At 42.8% G+C, this 23,098-nt stretch overlaps 1 protein-coding gene across 15 annotated transcripts in view; it reads left to right on the top strand.

Moving 5' to 3' along the window:
* Positions 1 to 769: 769 nt before the first annotated feature.
* Ptprk (protein tyrosine phosphatase receptor type K) overlaps positions 770 to 23,098 on the top strand; it is a 534,789-nt gene continuing 512,460 nt past the window's right edge. For 6 of the 15 annotated variants that reach the window (XM_087911293.1, XM_087911268.1, XM_087911261.1 and 3 more), the window contains exon 1: positions 773 to 1,098. In XM_087911293.1, the coding sequence (XP_087767419.1) occupies positions 1,002 to 1,098 (97 nt within the window). In that variant the 5' untranslated portion in view covers positions 773 to 1,001. Of the gene's footprint in view, positions 1,099 to 23,098 lie in introns of all 15 variants that reach the window. The other 9 variants (XM_048425017.3, XM_087911271.1, XM_048425014.3 and 6 more) reach the window with 3 other exon arrangements.

Raw genomic sequence — 23,098 nt, 5'->3', positions numbered from 1 at the left:
TGAGTTCGCTGCCGGGGCAAAGTCCTTTTATTAAGTACTCATTTCTTAAATAGGTACAAGACAATAAAAAACAAAACGCAAACCACGCTCTACTACACCAGGCTATGCAAAGGCAGAGGGGCCAGGAGCTTCTCCAGCACCAAGCAAAGTCAGTGACTCGGCAAGTAAATTCAGATATTCTGTAAATGACAAACCAGAAATGAGGAACGCCAGCTGTTCACACTGGAAACTTACCCAACATTTTATTTTAGTCCAAGTTTTATTTATTATGAGAACAAACGGAGAGTAAGTTTTCAGTGGGGGTAGGGAATCTTATTCCTTACCACAGCAATAAGGAACAGTGAAATTTCAGTGCAGCTCGGCGTTTTAAAGGTTGCTCCCCTTTCTTCCTATCACCAACCGCTCCGGTGGGACCGCCACCTTGGGGACAGAACCCCAGGAAGCCTCTTCTCGGGCGCCTCCTCCGTGGTTCTCCCACTGTCCACCCACACTCCTGCCTCACAAGAGTCGTATCTAGAAGATCCGGCAGTGAGCTGCGCCGCTTCCCTCTTTCCGGCTCGTAGCCCAGGAGCCGTGCGGCCACCGAGCCCAGGTGGCGAACAAAGGCTGCGCGGGGCGCGCGGCCGGGCTGGCGCGCGTCTCCCCCGCAGGAGGCGACGGCGGCGGTGGCGCGCGCCGGAGCCCGCATTCCACCGAAGCGGCCGGAGCCCGCGGGGCGACGTCACCCCAGGCTCCGCCCCCGTCCCTCCCCGAGCAAAGTAACTCTGGACTACCCTGAGCTGCCTCTACCGAGCATGGAGAGCAGTGGCCGCGGCTGGCGGGCGACGCTTTCGCCCGCGAGGTAGTTTGCCGACGTTGTGCAAGGACGAAAGTGCTGGCGGGTGGCCGCGGCGTCCCCGCGAGCCCCCCACGAGGTCGGGCGGGCGGCTGGCTGGTGGATTTCGCCGCGAACCCCCCGGAGGCTCTTTGCAAAGCTGCTTGAAACTTCTCCCAAACTCGCCATGGATGTGGCGGCGGCGGCGCTGCCTGCTTTTGTGGCACTCTGGTTCCTGTCCCCGTGGCCTCTCCTGGGATCGGTCCAAGGCCAGTTTTCAGCAGGTGAGTGGTCGGGGGTGGGGGGCATCTGGGGTCTATGGCCGTCCTCAACCTTGAACTCAGAGGGAGGAGGAACTAGCTGATTGCCGGGACTGGGGATTCGGGAGGCGTTTTCTCGGGGTTGGGGGTGCAGGTTGAAGCCAGGTCTGTCCTGGGAGTTTGTGTCAGGCGGGACGAGGTCAGGAGGTGGGCGCCACCCCGCGCAGGTAACTTTTACGTTCGCGACCCATTGTTTCGGAGGCTGGCCCGGCACGCAGACAGCCCCGGGTGTGCTGGATGGAGTCTGTGGCGACCTTGCTTTTCTTGGGTGAACCGTAGATATCTTGGACGTCGGGAAAGCAGTCCTCACAGCCTTAGTTAGGGAAGAGAGAAAGAAAAAGTACTTAGGGCTCCCGGGACCACAATTCTTTGGCTCGCCGAGTGGGCTGGTGGCTCTCTGCCGCCAGATTGTTCAAAAATTACCCGGGAAGCTTTTGTCAGAATTGTGGGGACGCGTAGGGACTGACACCGGCGCGCTCTGCCAGGTGCTTTTTGTCCCGGGAATAACCTCCTCTGACTATTGTCCAACTACTTCCCTGTGACTCTCGGAGGCTTCTTCCTCCTCCGCTGAGGGTTGAGAGTTGCTCCTGGGTTGATTACAGGGCGCAGCGTGGAGCATGTTGCATGTGTATGTTGGCGAAGCCCGTACGACGTTTGGAAATGTGACTCTTAGGATAGAATCAGAGCTGTCCTGGGCAGCGAGGTCTGGGCGCCCATTCCCGGAAGGCTTACCCTGCTTATGTATTGTAGCCAGCACAAAGCTGGCGCCACATCTCCCGAGTCCGCCTGGATGACCCGGGTTGGGAATGTTCTTAGTCCACCAGGGCAACCCGGGTAGGGAGACGCGAAGCAGAGTTCCACGATTATCCCCTTTTGGAGCTCACAGAAGACCCCCGACTCCCGGTCTCTCGGACTGGTTGTCTCTGTTCCCATCCAGTTTTGATATCCTTCCTGGAGACAGGTTTCTTTTGTGTGTCCTCGGCCGGCTCTGAAGTTTCACCTGGTGGACGCTGGGGAGCGAGCTCCCAGGTTGATCTTCTGCCTCCCGCTGGTCTTGGCAACTTTTCTGGCCAACCGACCCAACCCCGCGCGTTTGGCGGGCGCATCTGCTGCCTAGGTTCCTAGGATAGATGGAAACGCAGAGGAGCCGAAGGGTGACGGGAAACGAGATTGCCGCGCTTCTGGCTGAACCGACAGGATACGTAGACCGAACTTACTTTGTATGTGACAGTTTCATTGTTGAGACTGGCCGATTTCCTGGAAATAAACTCACCATGTTGTTTTCCGGAGTAAATCCTTCATTAGCTTTTCTTCACCCCTCCCCCATTTTCAACTGTATCCAAGGAGTTAGATCTCAGATTTTGGTGCCTGAGTGTATCCTCCTCTTAGGCAGAGGCTGTGAAATGGTTGCAGGCAAAGGAGAAACCATATATCTAGGTGATGTGCAGAGGGCACCAGTTCTATGCAGTGAGCTCCGACGACTTAATTTAATTCTCTCCGGGTTCAGTATTGCTGCCTGAGTCTCTGCCATACAACGCTGTTAGTATTGGAACCATGCTTGATGTAACTCATTATATGCAGCAAGTTGGAGGGAGTATTGATTTCTACGCAGTGCTTGTCACTGCACGAGGAGCATAGCTTGAGAAGCCATGTAGTTTGCTAATTGAACTTTACCAGTTGCATGATTAAGCGCATGTATTCAGGACTGGCGACTAGTGCTGTCTTAACAGCCGATGGATAGATGCTCAACATTGGAGAAACTTTTCTCTTTTAAAGTGTTATTTATCTTTTTCATCAACGGGTACTGAGCCTGCCTCATCACAGGGTGCAGATGTGCTTCTGAGAGTTTATTACAAATGCAGCCAGTTTTCACAGAACTGCTAACATCTTCTTGCTATTCAGGATATGCATGTATGCCCACAACCAAAGGTCTTTTATCTCTCAAGTTTAAAGTCAGGTTGTGGACTTATCTGTCTGTCTCCAGAGATTTAAAGTTGGTTTTGTAGGCATTTCTTTTTTTTTTCCCCTAGTTGTCATAAAGCATTTGGTATTGTAACATCATTAATCTTTGGCATATTTGTAAAAAATATTGATTGGAGTTGAAGATGAATTAGAGATTGAAAAGATTGAAAGTGTTTTTTTATTTCTTGCTTTTTTTGTCTTCTGATATTCTATTTTAAATGATGAACTTCTGGAGAAATTTAAATAAACATGCATTAAAGACCTAAAGAGACATATTTTCAAAGTTTTAAAGTAGTCCATTCTCTTAAATATGTATGAGGAATCTTGATTACTGAGGTCAGGTCGTCACTTTTCAATATTATTGTGTGGCTGTACATGTTGTCCGCTTCAAAAACAAATCTGGGAGGATACTGTAGTTGGGAATTTGAAATCTCATTTACACATTGAATCTCTTTGTGTCTCAATCACACATTAACACTTTCCTATCACAGTTGGCTTTTTTTTTTCTGTTTGCATTTCAAGTGTAAACCTGCTGCATGGCAAACATCTTTAAAGCCAGGGCTTTATGAATTTCACTCTTCACTGTAGCCTCTGAAAACAGCACTAGCATCAGCATTCTATCCAGGAAAACTGAAGTACGGGAGCCAAGAGTGTTACGACAGTCTGTTTCCTGGGCTGCATTGCTGTTCTCGTTGGTCTCACCGTGCAAGCAAGCTTTCTGTAGAACTCACGACTGACAAAACCTGTCTTGCTTGGAAACTCAGCTTTCTCATCTATAAAATGGGGATAATAATACGCGTCCTGACCTTTCCACATAGTTTTTATGAGGATCAAGTGAAGTCGTTTATGTGAACCAGCACTGTCAACTGTAAAGCATGGTGCAGCTATCTGGGGTGTAATCATCATAAATTAAGGTAGCCCGAGTGCCAGACTTTCAGCTTTTATGGCTCTTAAACTCTTAGAACTCTCGGTAACTATAGGCTGTTCAGCAAGGTGTGTGTGCGTGTGTGTGTGTGTGTGTGTGTGTGTGTGTGTGTGTGTGTGTGAGAGAGAGAGAGAGAGAGAGAGAGAGAGTTATTCCACTAGTCTCCATTTCTGTCTTAAGACTGGTTCAGAGCACGAGTTTGATACTGAGACGGCAGTATCAGAAATTATCTTTGACCATTTTTTCAGCTTAGCTAGGCAAACCTTTCACAAATTGACAAAAGCATTGCGACTAATATTCCTAGTACCCTAACTGCAGGGAAAATACTTGGACAGTGTTGTGATTTTAAGGTGATTTGTTGAACTGGTTCAGTGTTTCCTCAGTGTGGAGAATTACATGTAACTTTGGGTGCAGTCTTACCAATGACCTAGAGAGGGACTATTGTGTCTGCTATGAAGTGAGCCTCGGAACGCTTGCTGCTCAAGATCCTGCCTTGGATCAGGTCCTGGCACATCACCCTGGTCATTCCTTAGGACCTTACAATAATCTAAACAGAACCACTTGCCTTGCGTCTGGCTTCTTGCTGCCTCTAGTACACAATTAAATTTCTCTTACTCTGATTATCTCCTGGGCAGATACTTTGGAGCCAGCTCGTGTTTAAGGCTTGCCATTTAGTTCTCTAATTTTGATGGACTGGTATTCTTTATAGTCTAAATACAATAAAATTCCAAATTCTATACCCTAATAATGATATGGATAATTTCAGGATTGTTTTTCTGTCTCAATGGTTCCCTTCTATCTGAGTTTCCTAGCTTGTGAGATGTCATTTTGTGTCTGCCTGCCCAGACGGGAAGAGGCAGGTTTGGCTGCTGTTTGGTCATTGGCATGTGTGTTGCTGACAGCTCTTCTCTTTGTATTCATGAATGTGAATCTGGAAAATAAATCAATAAATCAACCCCTCTGCTACTGTGTCCCTCTTTCACACTCTGCCCACACCTCCCTGATAACAACTTAGCTCCACATCCATAGTCACCAAACCAGAAGCTTGTCACTTTTGCTAAGTATTTTTAGGTACTGTGTATGTTCTTAAATGCTAGCCATATGACTGGTCCACTACCCAAAACTGAAACAGTGCTCTCACATACCAGACCCTCTCCTCTGTCCAGTATTGATGTGTTAGTGCCTATGTGTGTAGCCTTAAATTTGCATGACATAATTTCATATGGAGAAAGTGTGTTGTCTACCACGAATGTTCTCCCCAAGAGTGTATTTAGACAGAGGGAGTTATACTGAGTGGGGATCTGCACTGTTCCCATTTCTTCAACTTATTTTTCATGGAGGAAAGGACAAAGGATTGTTGAAGGCTGAGAGCAGGAACTATCAAAAGAATTTACAGACAAAATACGGGGGCACATGTGTGCGTGTGTGCGTACATGTGTGTGTGTGTTCGTATGCACGTGCACATACATGCGTGACGTCATTTACCTAATTTTCAGAAGACGGAAAACGTCTTTTTTTCTCAGTCATTTATTAGAATTGGCCTCTTTGCCTTTGTCCAAACAGATTCATTTCTTATTCTGAGAGTGCAAACATTTCCCTCTGTGTATTCCTCTCAGACATTCCCCTTTGATCATCTGTGTCTGGTCTGTGTTCCTCTATCAAATGGGGTTTCTCTGCCTAAAAAGGTTGTAATTGCTTTTGAACATGACTTGTTTTTTTCAGCAGAATTCATGCTGTTGATCATAGTTACTGAGAAATTGTACAAAACATATCAAGTCACCTTATATCTTAAAATGGTATTTGATTACAAAGCTGATGAATAATACATCTATCAGACTGCTCTTTATTTCAAAAACAAGCCTGCATATCCATGAAATATTTTTTCAATGTCATAGAATGTTTGCTTCTTGTGGTTATCCATTTCTCAGTGAGAGGCTTCATAGTCCCTTTTGTAAGAGGGGGTGGAAAATTTGAATACCAGGTTGCCTAGCGCTCTAGATAAGTGGATAATTTATATACAACTGTGCCTTGGAAAACTTTTTGGAAGTTGCCACATTTGGATGCTTACAGCATGAAGCCCAAGGCAGAAACTTGGCCAACTTCAGACCCCACTGAGTACAGATGTGACACACACGATTGATGGAAATTTCCTAAAGAATCAGAGCGGCTCATAAGACATATTAATAAATTAATTTCCCAAGACAGAGTTTCTCTGTGTAACAGCTCTGTCTGTCCTGGAACTCACTTTTTAGACTAGAGTGGCCTCTAGCTCATGGAGATCCGCCTGCTTCTGCCTCCCAAGAGCAGGAATTAAAAGTGTGTGCCACCAATGCCCGGTCATGAGACACATTTTATGCAGTCAGTTATGAGATGTATGTCTCTATTCATCTTGAATTCTTTTCAGATTTCTTTTTTCTTTTCTTCCTCCCTTCCTCCCTTTCTTCCTTCCCTCCTTCCTTCTTTCCTTTCTTTTTTTTCTTTTTCTTTTTGATTTGGGTTAATGGAACTGTGGAAGCACAGTTTCCCTCATATAAAAACTCAACTGTGTTTTCTGTTTCAGGTTGTTGAGGTTCTGGAAAAACACTGGGGTGGGAATGCAGGGACTGTATTGATCCTGCTGTGGAACACTGCCATTTCTCCACTTAACCCTGGTGTAAAGTATTTTTTTTTTTTTTTGGCATTCTACTATCTATTGATAATCCAAGAAAAACATATTAAAGGCTTATTTTTCATTTACAGTTATTTTAGGTGCAAAGTAAGTGGTCTTAAGTGAAATAATTCATGCTTCCACTTATGTGACTGTAGAGCCCAGTGAATGAGAAAGTGATGAGCTGGGCGGTGCTGGCTGAGTCTTCTACAGGCATTGTGGGGTAGGGGAGCCAAAGGGGAGTGTTCTAGGGAATTAGAGTTTTCAGTTGTTTAGTTGGGAGAGCTGAAAGCTTTCAGTATGTCTCTCTTAATGATAGTGTGAACTTCAGTGCCAAAGACGCATACTAGGAAGACACTAAGGAAAAGAGGTGATGGAACTGAAAGTGCCTACACTTACATTCTTTGAAAGACTACTGAAAGTCTGTTAGTATTTCTTTTCTATTTTGTAGAGGAGAAACTGAATTTATACTAAGTGAACTATTTGTTCTAGTTCAGTTTCCTGTTCTATTATAGATTATGTACTTAGTAAGTATGTAGTAAAATTTCCAGATTGGCCTCTGTGTATTCACCTTTCCCAGTGCCTCCTGCTCCTGTCTTAGCTGTCCAGGCTGGAACTCTAGACCTTGTCCTAGGCAGCTGCTGGACTGGCCATAGAATTCTCCTAATTATAGGTGGGCAGTGTGCTGGTCTAGCAGCTGCCTGAGTGGGAGAAGTGAGAACCTGGTCACAGTTCCTTGGTGTCATTTGGTAGCAAGGGCAAGAGCGGGAAAGAGGCCTCTCTCTGGCCATGACGTCATGGTTGATTGCTCTCTGGTCCTTGTGTTCCTCTAGTCCAGGGTATCCTAACATTTGTCTGGTCTGTGGAGCATCAGCATTAGCTTGTCTTGGGACCTTGTGGTGGTCTATGGTCAGACCCAGCCCTACACCTATTGGATTGGAATCTATATTTTAATCAGGTGATTTGCTTGACCATTTTAGTTTTTTGAAACATTGTATTAGAACAAAGCTGAGCTTGAAAAAGGATTGTCACATGCCCTTCATTGTAGGATTGTAAGAGTCGTGATTATGACATGAAATAGATATCTCTGGGTTTATAATTATTTTTATAGATTTTGAAAAAGATTTAATATTTTTATCTTATGTATATGAGTGTTTTGTTTGCATGTATGTCTGTGTGCGTGTGCTAGGTTGGTGCCTATGGAAGTCACAGAACATCAGATCTTCCGGAATTGGAGTTAGGTATGGATGTGAGCTGTTGTTGGGTGCTAGGAATCTCGAACCCAGGTCCTTGGTAAAAACGATTGCTCTAACTCACAGAGCCTCCTGTCAAGCCCCAGATTTATAATTACTATTTATATTTCCTGATAATAATTTAGCATCCCTGACACATCAAAATAATTAAGATTATATAAATTTTCTTTTTTTATTTTTAATGAGCACTCAGGCTTGAGAAGAACTTTTTTCACAAGAAGACTACAGCTAAAGTTTTAGTTATTGATGCTACTTAAAATACTATTATAGGTGCAGATGCTGTCTAAGGAACCAAAAATACTATGCATAAACTACCTTTGCTTGATTTAATGTTGGTAAAGGTCATTAGTATTGTCTCTCGCTTTATAATTCTACTTCTTCCAAGATCTCTGTAATAGGGAGCATGTTTGTAGGTCAGTCAAACTTAATGCATGGGAGTTAGTAGGTAGAATACATTAAATTTCACAGGGATTGTTTTTCCAATTTTTTCTGTTCATATTTAAGAACAGAGATTGTCAGCTTTCTCAAGAGGAAAAATTATGATGTAACAGACAGTGTACATTATTCGTGTCAAAACACAGTTTTCCGTGCATTTTAGAGCTTGCTTTAGCATTCTTTTAGAAAATGAATTTCCCCAAAGACCTAATTGCCTCTTTATTAAAGAGTTGTAAGTGGTCTTTGCTATCTGTTTAGTGTTCTAAATGTGTCTACTTTTGCTAGCAGTATCAACAGTGAGGTCTCTGATGAAATCACAACTGCTATGTTTGTTTTTGCTGTTTACCAGTGATTTGGAAAAATACTGGAAAAATACGTGGTTATAGCGGTGAGTAATGAAAGGCAAGAAGTATAAATTGATGTTAACCCCTGCTCGTTGATAATACCGTGATCGTAAAAGCTGGAGTTTGGGGATGGTAGATAGCAAGATTCTCTGTGCTTTTGATATTGTAAATAAGAATCAACTTAGCCTACATTGTCTGAACTGTGAGAATCAGAAACAGAAACAGCTGTTGGGATTAATAACTTGCAGATTGAGACATTCTGTATCGACTTAATACTCTGGGGTTTAAGAGGAAGATCTAATTAGAGACAAATAACAGGTAGGCATGGAAAGCCTCAGAGTTTTTCACACACCTTCAAGAACTTTAGAATTTAAATGTTCTCATCAATCATTTCTTTTTTTTTTCTAATTTTATCCCAAGTTTATTAGGTCTACTTTTTTTTTCCTTTTTAGCTATACTTAAGTGCATTTATTCTCTTATACGTTGGAAAAAGAAAATTTTCCCAAAGCAATTACAAAAACAGTAGGAACTGCCATTTGCGGAGGGCCTATGACCTAGTAAAATCTAGGATCAGTGTGTTACATATTTTAAAATCTCCGCAGTATCCTTTTATTTCCATTCTACACACAGACTCAGAGAAAGAAAGCAGTCACTGTCTCCAGAGATCCTCCGAGGGACTGGTTGAGACAGGATTTGTTATTGAGTGAATGCACACACATGGAGTGATTACACATTTTCGTTTCAGATTAGCAGAAAATGCAACAAACTGGAGAGACAGCTATAGTGTCACTTGCAATGGAATGAAATTAGATTTGAACAATTGAAGGAAGCAATGAAGGATCGTGTGTGAGTGTGTGTGTGTGTGTGTGTGTGTGTGTGTGTGTGTGTGTGTCTATAATCTTTCTGGTAGGAAGCAAGGAAATAGTGAGGGGTTGGGAATAACGGGGGAGACATTGGGGTTAGAAGCCACATCAGGGGCGCTGGGTGGGGTGAGGGTTGGGAAGTTGAGGCTTAGCTGCTAAGGGTAGAGTGGAGGACCATGCGAGGAAGGAGTTTGCATCCTCCCAGGTTTCTGTTCATTACAGAGCAGGTGTTTGCACTCAGGGCAGACTTACTCTTTTCTTTCCCCTTGAGTCATACTTTAAAAGCAGGATTAGTTTCCTTATTTTACCCTCTCTGTACTGAATGAATCCAGCATGAAGCTACTGACTTGTACATCTGATACAACTTGCTCAGAGTGGTCTGTCCGGGAAGAACGTAAGCTTTCAGTCAGTCTTTGAAGCTGGATGTGGTGGTTCATGCTTTTAATTCCAGCAGAGGTGGGTGGGTCTGTGAGACCTGGGCCAGCCTGGTCTACGTAGGCAGGGATATTTAAGAGCTTGGCTTACAAAATGGACAGAACCCAAACTGATTTAGTACTTTGTTATAACACACATATCATTCTGCTTATTGATAATTTTTATAAATAAAAAACATTTATGACCATTTTTTTTGTATCTAGAACTTTAAAATTAGTGTTTTCAAAATATAAAACCGCTGGGTTTTGATTATAAGTATCTAGTGATCCAAAGTGTCAATACTGTGTGTGAATGAAGGAGACGGTCAGGTAGCTGCTTGCTTTTCAGGTGTGCTGGTAGGACCTATTTATGCCTATGTGCATAGGTATAACAGAGCCAACAAGAGTACGGAAGTGTGGTTTAAGCTTTGGTAAATGAATACAATTGGTACAGTGAGATCAATCTACTCCTCTCTTACTCTCTGGACTTTAATATTGAAAACTGTGAAGTGCAGGTGCAAGTGCATGATTTTACTCTGAGTATTTCTGCTACCCATGATGCATAACTGTAGAACACGGAAATTAGGAAGAGATGCTACACATTTGAAGTATCGGGTAATGAATAAAATGAAGAGAAGTAGCAGCCGCCTGCGCAGTTACTCTTATTCTAGTACAGCGGTTCTTAACCTCTGGGTCGTGACCCCTTTGAGGGTTGCATATCAAACATCCACATTACAATTCATAAAAGTAGCAAAATTGCAGTTAGGAGGTAGCCATGAAATAATTTTATGGTTGCGGGTCACCACAACCTGGGGCACTGTATTAAAGAGTCGCAGTATTTGGAACATGGAGAACCACTGTTCTAGTGGAAGAGTTACCCAGTATCTTATTTTTATTTCTGGTTGTGGTAAAACATCCTGACAAAAGCAGCTCACAATTCTAGATTGCAGTTCCCCATTGCTGGGGAGGTCAAGGTGTCAAGAACCCAGGTTAGAGAGTCACATTATAGTCATAGTCATGAGATATGAATTAATACATAAATGCTAACCGCTCAACTCCCTTCCTTCACTATCATGCACTCCAACATTTCTTGCCTAGGGAATGGTGCCACCTACAGTGGTCAGGTCTTCCTTTCTAAGTTATTATAATCAAGATAATCCCACAGACATGCCTGCAGGCCAGCCTCATCTAGGCAATCCCTCATTGAGATTCTTAAAGACTTTTTTGACATTTGTTTTTATTTTGGGGGGAAGGGGTGTTTTGCCTGCATGTGTGTCTGTGTACCATATGCACGAAGTGCCCGCAGAGGTCCCTTGGAACTGGACAGTTATAAGTTGTCATGTGGGTGTTAGGAATTGATCTTGGAGCATCTGGAAGAGCAGCCAATGTGCTTAACTGCTGAGCCATCCTTTATTGAGATTCTATTTGATTCTGAGTTGTGTCAATTCAACAATTGAAACTTAACTATCACACTCAGCCCTGCTTAAATAAATGTTGGTACTAGTCTTTTACGCTCTGGGATGACTAAGGACCATGACTTTCCAGCTTAGGCAAAGATACTTCCATCATCTGTAATGGATGCCTTGGTCTGGGCATCTGACTCAGCATAAAGAAGTAAAGAGAACAATCGAACTAGAGACTTATTGATTTCACGCTGTCTCTCCCGGCCACCAGAGCTTATTTTAATATACCTTTGTTTGTCGGTATGGGGAACTCCTTCAGTGATCATGTTTTCTCTTGTGTATTCTTACTTTCTCTGTTTATGTCAGCGTCAGTTGTGTGAATTGAGTCCGACTTGATGAAGTTTGTCATTATCTGGCTGGATGGTAGCAGATGGTTCATATTTACCTTTTTACCTAAGTTCATATTTACATACTTAGGAACAAATATATTTGAAAAAGGACTGGCAGAGACCTGAGTCACGGAAACAAAAGGCTTTGGAGATTGGGTCCAGAGCACTGGACTTGCAGCAGGAGGGAAACCATAACTGTCTGAGCTTTGCTCTCAACTCTTTCCTCTTTAATCCTTCATTTCCTAACAGTACTGTGGGCATATTCCAATGAGGAATGATTTTAATGTCTTCTCTTGCTACTCGGTCAGACACCTTTAAAGATAAAATGAGTAATGTATGTGAGAATTCTTCTATAATTGTAAACTCACATAAAATGCAAATTCTGTGAGGGATGTAAACTTTGGTGATAAATAAATTATTGTTGAAGGCATAGGAAGTGTGTGTGGAAGAATAGATACTTCATATATATTCATGTCTGAGTTATACAGTGCCTATGCAAATGCTGGGAAAGTGCTGAGATAAATCAGAGTTTTTGTGGTCCCTGGGAACAAGGGGTGATTCTGCTGTCGTGTATCATCCAGTATAGCCCCCCACATTTGATTTCTGCAGATACACAAAAATGCTACCTAATACCGTTAGCATGTTTTCTAGCTGTACCATAAACACCGTTTAAGGTAGTCCTTCCTATTGAACACGGATAAGCATATGTTGTAAGGACTGGGACCATGCTTAGCGTGCGATATGTATAGTTTTTTCTTTTTACAGTTGTGAAGAGATAGGAAATCCTCTTTCTGGGGCTGAGGCTGTGGCTCATTTAGTAGAGCACCTGCCTAGCACACACAGAGCGCATCCTTAGCACCTCATAAAACAGGGTGTGGTGATTCGCTGGTGTAGTTCCAGCGCTGGGGTGTGTGTGTGTGTGTGTGTGTGTGTGTGTGTGGCAATACCAGGATCAGGAGTTTCCGGTCATCCAACACATAGCAAGCTGGAGGCCAGTCTGGGGTACATGAAATCCTGTCTCAAAAACAAAACAAAAACAAAAATTAAAAAAAAAATCACTCAAACAAACTAACAAAAGCAACTACAAAATCAAAACCCAGCCTTTTCCATCCAAGCTGGCTTTTCTGCTTTTTAGCTTCTGGCCATGATTGTGATGATACCTTTTTAAATTCTATTCCTCATATCTTTAGCATTTGCTTTTTAAATTCTATTCCTCATATCTTTAGCATTTGCTATGTGTCATTGCCAGGGCAAGTACTGAGGATGCTGGGAAGCAAGGCCTTGTCCTGGAGCTTGAGGAGCAGGTATTTGACCTAGAGGAGGCCTCTTCCTGTGGAGCTTCTCACCTAATACTTCACAGTGCAGCCAGAGGCTATTTTGTAACTGACCACACCTTCATGATTTGGCAAGTCTTAGAGATAAGGCTGTCTCTTACAGTTTGCTGATCCGCTTCAGAACTTGCCTAGTATAATTCTAGTGTATTAGAGTCTCCTGTCCTTGAGACTACCTCCCTCCCCCACCATGAAAAGAAAAATGCTGCAGAAGGAGAAGTGTGCAAAAATTACCATCATGATAGCAAAATTCCAATGAGTGGAATTTCCCCAAAGTTGAGTAACCTGAAGTGTAAACAGAGTCCCAGGAGGAGAGAATATTGCTGTTTTCCTCGATTCTGACAGGTGCTGGCTCTCCTGCCTGCGGCAGGAGCGGGAAGAGTCTTCAACAGGAAGGGTCTTCAACATAGGCCTCCACTGTATAGTACAGAATCACACATTTATATCCTATAGGCAGAGTTCCTGGTTGTTGGCTGGATCTACGTCTGTTGTGACCTACGACTTTTGTTACCTGGACTCCAGGGTGCCTGGAGGCTTTCTCTGCTATTTCTCCCATTCCTGGTAGCCAGGAATGAAGGTAGGCTGAGGACATCCAACCCCTAACTCCCCAGCTAGCACTGTATCCCAGAAACAGAACACACTCCCTCTGGTACTTTGGTCGTCCATTATGACAGGGCATTGATAGTCATATTTAAACTCATCCATCGTTTTCAATGAAAAACGGAGATCCTGGAATTTCTTTCTTCAGTGAGACCGATGCAGTCTGCAATCTGTGAATTTAGGAGAAAAGCAATTTTAGAAATGGGTAAATGTTTTCTAAACAAAGCTCTAACTTCCAGATTACATAGACATAAGCATTAAAAACAGAAGCAAACCGAGTCACTAATACTTTGTGCCCATTTCATATTTAGTTAAAACACAGCCACATGCTGTTGTCCGTTCTGTGTATTTGGTAATGCAAAGGCGCACGGCACTGGGCTGGACCATGCATTGTCAAAGATGGGCTATGACATTCTCTTGATCTCTCCTTCCATCACTTGCCTTGAGTTTTCTCATTTGCACAGCAGGGCACTGAAGGTATCTGCTCCAGATATGTGTTTTGAGGAACGCTGTGCTTAAGTCCTTAAAAGAGGACCTGGAACACGGAGTTTAAGTACTTAGAAGAGTATGTGGTCCATTAATAGACTCTCTTCACTTTAATTGTCCTCATCACTACTGGACTAAGTCAACCCAAGTTTGCTGGGTAACTAATCCCTTGCTGTTCTCTTTCAAAACCCTCTGACTTCAGTTTTTTGTTTGTTTGTTTGTTTGTTTGTGTGGATGAGTCTTTTGGTGAATGATCAGGAAAATAAACCAACATTTAAAAGTCAAAATCCAAAACAACAGCGAAAGTCATGGTGCGGGCGTGAGGAGGGGTCCATGAGAAGCATTCATTTTAGGGCACTTCCTATGGTCTTGGAAGATGCATTCACAATTTCTTGAGCAGGCCGGATGCTGTGGGAAGTTTGAGACAAACAATATATGACTTAACCCCTGGAGACCTAAACTGAGTTACAACGCGTTAACTTGGTGCTGGGAATAAGCTGTACGTGGGAATAGGCGAGGACATTCTCTGCTGCCTCAATCACTCTCTGTCCCAGTGAGACGTGTGTCTGGTGGACGAACAGCAGGCAGGCCGAGAAATCAGTGTAAAAGATGAGAGACAGGCCCAGCTGAGCTTTCGTCAACTTCCAGAATGCACAAGGTGTGTGGCTGTTTCCTCCGTTTGCACTCAGCCTCCGTGCTAACTAAATGCATACTGCTGATATTTAGAATATGCATTTGCCCGTGGGTTCTTACAGCTAGGATTTTAGTTTGGAAGGTTGTGCGGAGATTTAAGCTTGCTTAGTACACAAAATAATGAGGTGGTTGCAAACGCGTTCAAACTCCCAAAGTTTTTTAGGCCACTGCCTGCTGTGTGAAGCCGTTCTCAGTGCCAGTCCAGGGTGGCAGGGGCTGATAAATCCCTGACTATTGTTAGCGCCTGTGCAGAGGGAGTCCTCTGAGACCATCTCCATGGATTTGAGCTCTGCTCAGGTTCAGGTTTCTGGCGCTCAGTCTTACGTTTTCTCAGTATCGTTTCCAATTGCAACCTGCTTCACTTTGCCTGTGTGGTGCTTCTAAAAGCCTGTTCTTTCCCTCCCTAAAAGACTTCTTAACCTCTCTGCAGGAGAAGCCCTTTGCACCACAGCCTTGAATCCGACTGAACTCATGCACTTACGGGATTTAGCTGACCATATCGGGACTACTTTGTGCCTTGCCTGGTTGGGCCTAGTAATTACAGATGTGGATTCATAAGCCCTTCCAGCTAAAAGTTGGTTTGTCTATTTTTGCCTTTAAAGTTCTTCCAAGTTTCTTTACTTGTTGACTTCCTGGCATTCCATTTTGTCAGTTTCATAGACGAAATAAAAATAATCATTAAGAAAACTCTAGCAAAACAGCAACAACAATAGCCAACCCAAACTCTTGTTTGTGGCACACCTAATTTTGAGCTTTTAAAAAATAGTAAAATGGCTCCAAAGTCACAACTTGGTGACTCTTTAGAAAGCAAAGTCCTCTCTGTCTCAGACTCAGTGCTTCCAGAAGGATGCTGAATTCGAAAGTGCCAGAGATGGGAGACTGACTACAAGAACGTGAACCTCCCTGGTTCAGATTCTCTGGAAATCCACCACCAAGAAAGGTGAGAGATAAGATTAGGTTGTTTGGTGTTGGGTGTTTCAAAATGGGGAGTGTCCTTTCCTCCCTAGTCTCATGAGGAACACAGAGGCAGTTGAAGCCTTGAGGACTATGGGCTACTCCAGACGGTGGGAAGTCGGAGCCGGAGAGCATTCCATTGCATTTGGCCCCTTTCCTTTCTTCTGATTGCGGTAACCGCCCTCAGCAGGTTCTTCACAGTTTGGAGGCTAATTGCAACTGTTCTGTCCACCCTAACCCTCATTCACAACTATGCCACAGATGTCCCCAGTTGCTATCACTCTCTAGAATGGCAGGAGATTTTGTAAAGTGTCCCAGGTGATTTTCAGTGAAGTTAAGAAAATGTGGAGGTGGCTGATAAGCCAGTATCTAAAACCTTGAAAGTTAGGTTTCCTTTGAGGTGGGAAATCTTGTCAACTCATCTGTGATTAAGAATCATAACCACACCAAGCATTTTATGTTTCCTTTTTCAATGGAGCAATGACACAAAGGTTATATCTTTCCTACACATTGTGACAATAGACTTGAGTTTACAACCGCATGCCAACCTGAATATTCTCTTTAGCTCGTTAAAACAAATGACACAGAACCGGGCAGTGGTGGTTCATGCCTTTAATCCCAGCACTTGGGAGGCAGAGGCAGGAGGATCTCTGTGAGTTTGAGACCAGCCTGGTCTACAAGAGCTAGTTCCAGAACAGGCTCCAAAGCTACAGAAAAACCCTGTCTCAAAAAACAAAAGCAAAATAAACAAACAAAAAACAAGTGATATATTAGCAGTTCTTTGTTTTGAACACTTTGTTGGGGCAGGAATCATTGATTTGTGCATGGTTATGATGATTGTGAACTCTATTAGGAGAGGCTACAGAATGAGGGGCCTCTTCCCTCAGCAAAATGTAGAAGGCTGAACTCGTCTCATTCCTGTCATGTCAGCCTGGTTGAAATCAAATATTAAATACATGCTGGCCCTTGCATGCCAGGCATTGTGTGCAGCGTAGAGGGAAAAAGATGAAAATAGAAATGAGCCAAATCTCTGTGATTATTGTAGACTATTGAAGCATCTAGAGATAAGTTCAGAGTGGAGAGTCCAGTCTTGTTGGTCCAAGCCGTGAGGAGCATCTACTTTCAACTTTAGTTTTATGGTTTTCTGTTTGACTCTTTTCACAGAGAATGATGTGATTGTCTATGGTGACACATAGTGTATGATGTTTTAAGCTCTCCTTCCTTAAGGGCTAGTGATTCAAAACTAGCTACCACCACATAAAAGGGCAAGCTCTAAAACATGTCTTTGGAATTAAGTGAATATTTTGCACTAAACACCATTTTAAAAAACAGAATGTTGCACAGCAACAGGTAGTCTAAGAAAGCAAACCCCGTTGCAGTGGTTCTCGACCTGTGGGTCATGACCCCTTTGGGATTTGAGAGGCCCTTTTCCAGGGTCACACATCAGATATCCTGCATATCAGATGTTAACATTACAATTCACAACAGCAGCAAAGTTCTAGTTATAAAGTAGCAACAAAGATAGTTTTATGGTTGGGATACAACACAACATGAGGAGCTGTATTAAAGAGTCACAGCCTCAGGAAGCTTGAGAACCACTGCTCTAGTGGTGTAGGAAGTCCTTTGGTATTATATCTTGCTTTCGTTGGTTAATGAATGAAAAAACTGCTTTGGCTTGTGATAGGGCAGAGTAGAGCTAGGCGGTGGCAGGGGGTAGGTAACTAAACTGAATGCTGGGAGAAAGAAGGTAGAGTTGGGAGAAGCCATGTAGCCCCCTGCCAGAGACAGATGCGATGGAACCTTGCCGGTAAGCCACAGCCATGTGGTGATACACAGATTAATATAAATGGGTTAACCAAAGATATAAGAGCTCGCTAGTGATATACTGAAGTGATGGGCAAAGCAGTGATTGAATTAATATAGTTTCTGAACGATTATTTTGTGGTCTGGGCAGCTGGGAATGAACAAATGGCCTCTGCCTACACTCTAGGCAGAGATGGCTCAGTTGTAAAGGTGCTGGGGGCCCACCCTGATTAGTGGTGGAAGGTGAGAATTGACTGCAATACATACATGCATACACGCACACACACACACACACACACACACACACACACACACACACACACACAGAGAGAGAGAGAGAGAGAGAGAGAGAGAGAGAGAGAGAAAGAGAGAGAGAGTAAATAAATACAGTAGTGCAAAAAACCCTCAGAAGTCATACTCTTAAAATTATTATACTAAACATTTTTTTGTGGCCCATGAAGGTATCCTGTTATTCTGAAATTTTTGTAATAATGAACATGTAATAATGACTAAATGGACTTATATCTAATTTTGCTGCACATTGTTATATAACTTGATCTTTAAAGGACATACTATGAAAGTGTTAACATCTACGAAGTCTGTATTTTAAAATGCAACTTAAAAGCATAGGTTTCCAAATTTAATATGATGCATATATGATGGATATAGCTGTTTTGCCTGCACAGATGTGTGCGCACCGCCTGTGTGTCTAGTTCTGCCAGAGGCCAGAAGCAGCATTGCATCTGGAACTGGAGTTACAGATGGTGGTTCTGGCCACTGTGGGTGCTGGCAATCAAACTTTGGGTCTCGGCAAGAGCAGCCAAAACTTGTAAGTACTGAACCGTCTCTCCAGCCCAACTTTCTTACCTCAAGGCTCTGTTTGAGCTTTACTTTGATCATTTCCTGTTATGATTTTCCATAGACTTTTTCTTCCCCTTCCCTTTCTTCCATCTCCTTATGTAGCACACACTGTTTTAGAACTCACATCTGTTTGAAATCTCCAGCAGGGTGGGTGTCATTCTAGACCCCGCCCTCAGCACACCAAGCTGCTGGAGCTGCCCTCCTAGACCCTGGTGGCTCCTCCCTTGGGGATACCCAGGACCAGACCTACAGGTTATTTAAGAGCGGCCCCACCCCAGCCTGCCACGTGATTTTCTTTTGTGGGTTTCTTTTCTTCCCCTGGGCCACTGAGGAATGCTTTGCAAAGATTAAACCTGGATTTATTAATTCTTAATTCTGCTCAGTTTGATTGGCTGCATCGGCGGGTCGGCAGAGAGGCTTAATACTGGGGCACAGAAACCTTTCCATACCCTCTTGCCTCAGACCCCTGAGTACTGGGATTTTACAGGTGTTCTCCACCTTACCTAGTTTTTTTTTTTTTTTTTCTTAACTGAATCAGTCTTTTCAAAATTCTGTCATTAGCTAAAGTTAGGTGATTATTTGAGTCTTAAAATTTATGAACCTCTATTGATATAGCCCTAAAATGTTTTTGTAACACACATTCTTATGATCCTTTCTGCAAGATGAGAATATTTTCCATGTCCTTCCAGGATATCCTATAGATTTAATACCACAGTAATTGGAAACACATGCTTCTCATGTGTTGGGCTCTGCCTAACACTTTGTACTTTAGTGTGCATTAGATAATACTTCTTAAGTCAGGTGTAGTGGCTCACACCTTTAATCCCAGCACTCGGGAGGCAGAGGCAGGTAAATGCCTGTGAAGAATGTCGAGGCTAGCCTGGTCGACACAGTGAGTTCCAGGACAGCCAGGGCTACATAGTAAGACCCTAGCTTGAAACAACAACAAAACTTTCTGATATTCCTTCTACATGTGTATATATTATTTTCTTCCTTTGGGAAGGTATGATGCCTGTGATAAAGTTACTGGAGCAGTACAAACCATTTTTGATTGATTGATGGTTCTTTTTTAGGGGGGAGGGGGGATTTTATAATGGTGTGAACTGAATCCAAATTGGGTAGAAGCCAAACTTTGGCTATTGATCTTTTACTGAGCTAGGGTACGTGGTGCCTATATCCACAATAATGGATGCCTCTAAGCTGCAGCCCCACCGAACCCTTGGAATTTGAGGGCCATCACCACAGTGCGTGAGTTGCTATGCCGAGATTCTCTGCGTTAGGTGTGTCACATACATTTTTTTTCCTTAGGATATTTTACATTTACAGTGGGCTTTTTGAAGTAAAATTGCAACATTAAGCTGAAGAACACCTGACTATTAACTAAGTGCTTTTCAAGTGATTGATTTTGCTTTTTGTTTTTGGTTTTTTTTTCCCCTTTGGCAGACTGAGCTTTTCCATGTGTGATGTCTCTAGCTTTTATTTATCTTTTCTCACTAGTATTTTTTTTTTAAGTCTTTACTTTTCCTCCTTTATGTATAATTTCCAGAATCTGGGAACAGTCTATCTTGTACAAATCGATGTGGTTCCTGAGGGTCCCGTCCCTGTCTCTGGAGTATGCTGGTTTATGTGATCCAGGGGATCAAGCTCGGGGCCTTCTGCCTTGCTAGGCAAGCAGCATACCAACTGTGCTGCATCCCAGCTCTAAAGTTTACAACTTTAAACTTGATTTCATAGCAAATATTTTCTAATTTTTAACTCTTCTTTGTACTTCTTAGCCTTTGGCAAAGCAAAGTGGGAGAGGAAACAGATATTATCCAACTTTAATATAAGCGAGGCACTCACTTGCCTGGGAACTTTGATCTTCGCGCTTACTGTGACTGTAAGAAAGAGACCTTTGTTAATATAAACTCCCAGGGATGAATTGTTAAAAATTAATTTCTGCTGTATAGCCTGACATCAATCAACCGTGTTCTCCATCTTTCATCTTTATACTTAACACTATAACAATTGATTGGTATCTAGAATAATGGTGGCCGAATTAGCATAATTGCAGGTGTACTTGCTCAATCGATTGTTATTGGGCAGGCTCACAAGCTACTCCCAGGCCCACAACCCTCTCCTTCTCAATCTCATAATAACATTAACCAGAGTGACCCATTTTAGATCAGATGATTTTTGACAGGCAGCTTCTAATCTGTGTGAATCTGCATCTCAACATTTGGTTTAGCCAGTAGGGCCTGATAAACACCTGTAATTTAGTTCTCACTGTTTAGCACAGTGTCAGGCTTGGCATCCGGATGTCACCTCAGTATATGAGCCAGGCATTCAGGCTGCTGGAATATGTATTACTGGGTTGCTATTTTCTGTTTAGGCTGTCATTCTCAGAGCAAGCGTTACATCCTTTTTTAATGCTTTGGGTCTATTAGCGTAAACTAATTTTTTTAAAAATAACAGATTTTTTTTTTTTTTTTTTGGAGCCTAGCTCTAGTCCAGTACTTTATGACTCCCAGTTCAGGAAGTTCAAATTGTGTGTAAACTACTCTTTTTGTCAGTGCTGCACTCAATTCTGTAAGGAAATCACTGGAAAAGAGTATCTAAAATATAACCTAACTTGTAAAGGGCTAAAAATAGCCCCTTGTGGAGGGGTGGGTGGGAGTAAGTATTGCTTCATGAAACTTGAATTGAGTGGAATTTTCTCTTGCGTGTTTGTGTACTGGACAACAGCGTGGAATGAAGAGTTAACTGTGGCTAAGCCGAGGCACTCCCCCCCCCCCATGCTAACTATAATCCCAGGAGGTTATTGGTGGGAGGAGCCATGGTTGTCCAAGGTTGTCTGAACCACTTCCTTATGGTTTATCAGTGAGCCATAAAAAGCACAGAGCTTTTGCTCAATTTGGCACCCAATTCTTGGGTTTGGGAAGACTTTAACTAATAGTTATTATGGCTTTCTCGAATAAGACCAGACCGTCAATTATTATTTGAAGACCCTAAGATCAAGTCAATGCAATAATAATGCCTCATTTTTGTGTATCTATGAATAGAATGCCTAAACTCAAATCACGTGGCTGATACGGAATCTGCATTTTCAGCCTTAGAAGGCTTATAGAAATGTAAGGTATTCTCATTGCAAAGACTGCTTCTTGGCTCTTCAAATACTCATTGATTACCAGTTCTAACCAAGGAAAGAGGTTTAAGTGTCTTCAAATACTTCCAGGTCTACAAATTTACAAATCAATGCTTTCGGTAGTGGGGATAACTCCAGTAGAAAGCCTTATGTTGTCTCTTATTTCTTGTCTGTGGCAGGATATAGGGAATAAGGAAGCTGTGGTTTTTATTTATGTTTACCTTTTCTATTTTGGGGCTCCATTTGACAAAATACCAGCAGGCAGAGATACTCTGGATATAGCTGTAAGAGCTCATTATTCACATTTGCCTTCAAATAAACCTGTATCTTAATTCTAAAACAAAACAGCATAAATAAAATGAAACTTCATTGGGAAAAAAATTACCTTAAGAATTCAAGTGATGCACAATGGGACATCTAAACAGTTCTGACTCCTAAAAAGAGGTCTAAGAAAGACGTAAGGAAAAAAATAACAAAGGAGCAAAAACCAGGCATAAGACTACTAGGAAGCAAGGTCTGTCTGTCTGTCTGTGGTCTATCTTCTGTTTGCCCTGCGCAGGCTCAGAAACCTATCATCACTTTTTACAATAATAAAATATTTCAAATATTAAAAGAAAACAACTTACTGCCTACTTCTTTCTACCCAGGCATCTAGCTAAACATTTTGATAGGATAAATGCATTTTTTTTTGTATTTATTCTGTGTCCTAACTCAAGGATATGGCAAGTCTATTTGCATTTGGAGCGCCAGTATGGCGTCACTTCATAACTCAGAATGCATCTTGAAGGCCGAGAGCTCTGGACATTATCAGACGGAGCCATTTCTCAACATTGGGATGACAGAGCAGCGCCGATCCCCGTTTCCCCGGCAGCCGCTCAGCCTGCTCTTGCTAATAGAGAAGGAGGGTGCTGGGATTCCAGCGGGGCAGGGAAGGGCTCCTGGCCAACTGTTGTTTATTGAACTGAGTAAGTGTTTCTTCGGTGGTGGGTCGAAGGGAGCTGGTTAGTGTAAGTGGGCCGTAAAAGCCAGTATGCTTCCAAGTCCTGAAGTTTCTCTTTATAGATAGATCTCTTTCTATGCAGAGTCCCATGCTCAAGGAATGGAGCCCGAAGGCCCTGTGGTCCTCTAGGGCTTTGGAAGGCCCACCTGTTTGAAACTACACACTGATCATAGTTTGGAAGCCAGAATGCTTGGGCTGAAAGCATGAATTTGTCCTTTTAACATGTTTATGAGAGGAGCGAGTTTAACATATAGGGTGATTTCCAGCTTCAGTGGATTTATTTAGTTCCCACAGTCATGAACTCTTCTACTTTTTTTTTTTAAACTACAGATAGATACAGTATATTGATCATAGACCATTCATGCCTGTACACGAGAAGCATTCTGAGGAAGCTATACGCTAATAATCAACATGTTTTATAAAGTGTACTGTGTGGAAAAAAATGCTTTAACATATAAAAGCCATCTTCATTTATAGT

The sequence above is a fragment of the Myodes glareolus genome, chromosome 1 (assembly GCF_982192425.1).
Source record: "Myodes glareolus chromosome 1, mMyoGla1.1, whole genome shotgun sequence".
Taxonomy (NCBI): Eukaryota; Metazoa; Chordata; class Mammalia; order Rodentia; family Cricetidae; genus Myodes; species Myodes glareolus.
Note: the sequence above shows the minus strand (reverse complement) of the source record. Positions and strands in the feature narration are given on the sequence as shown.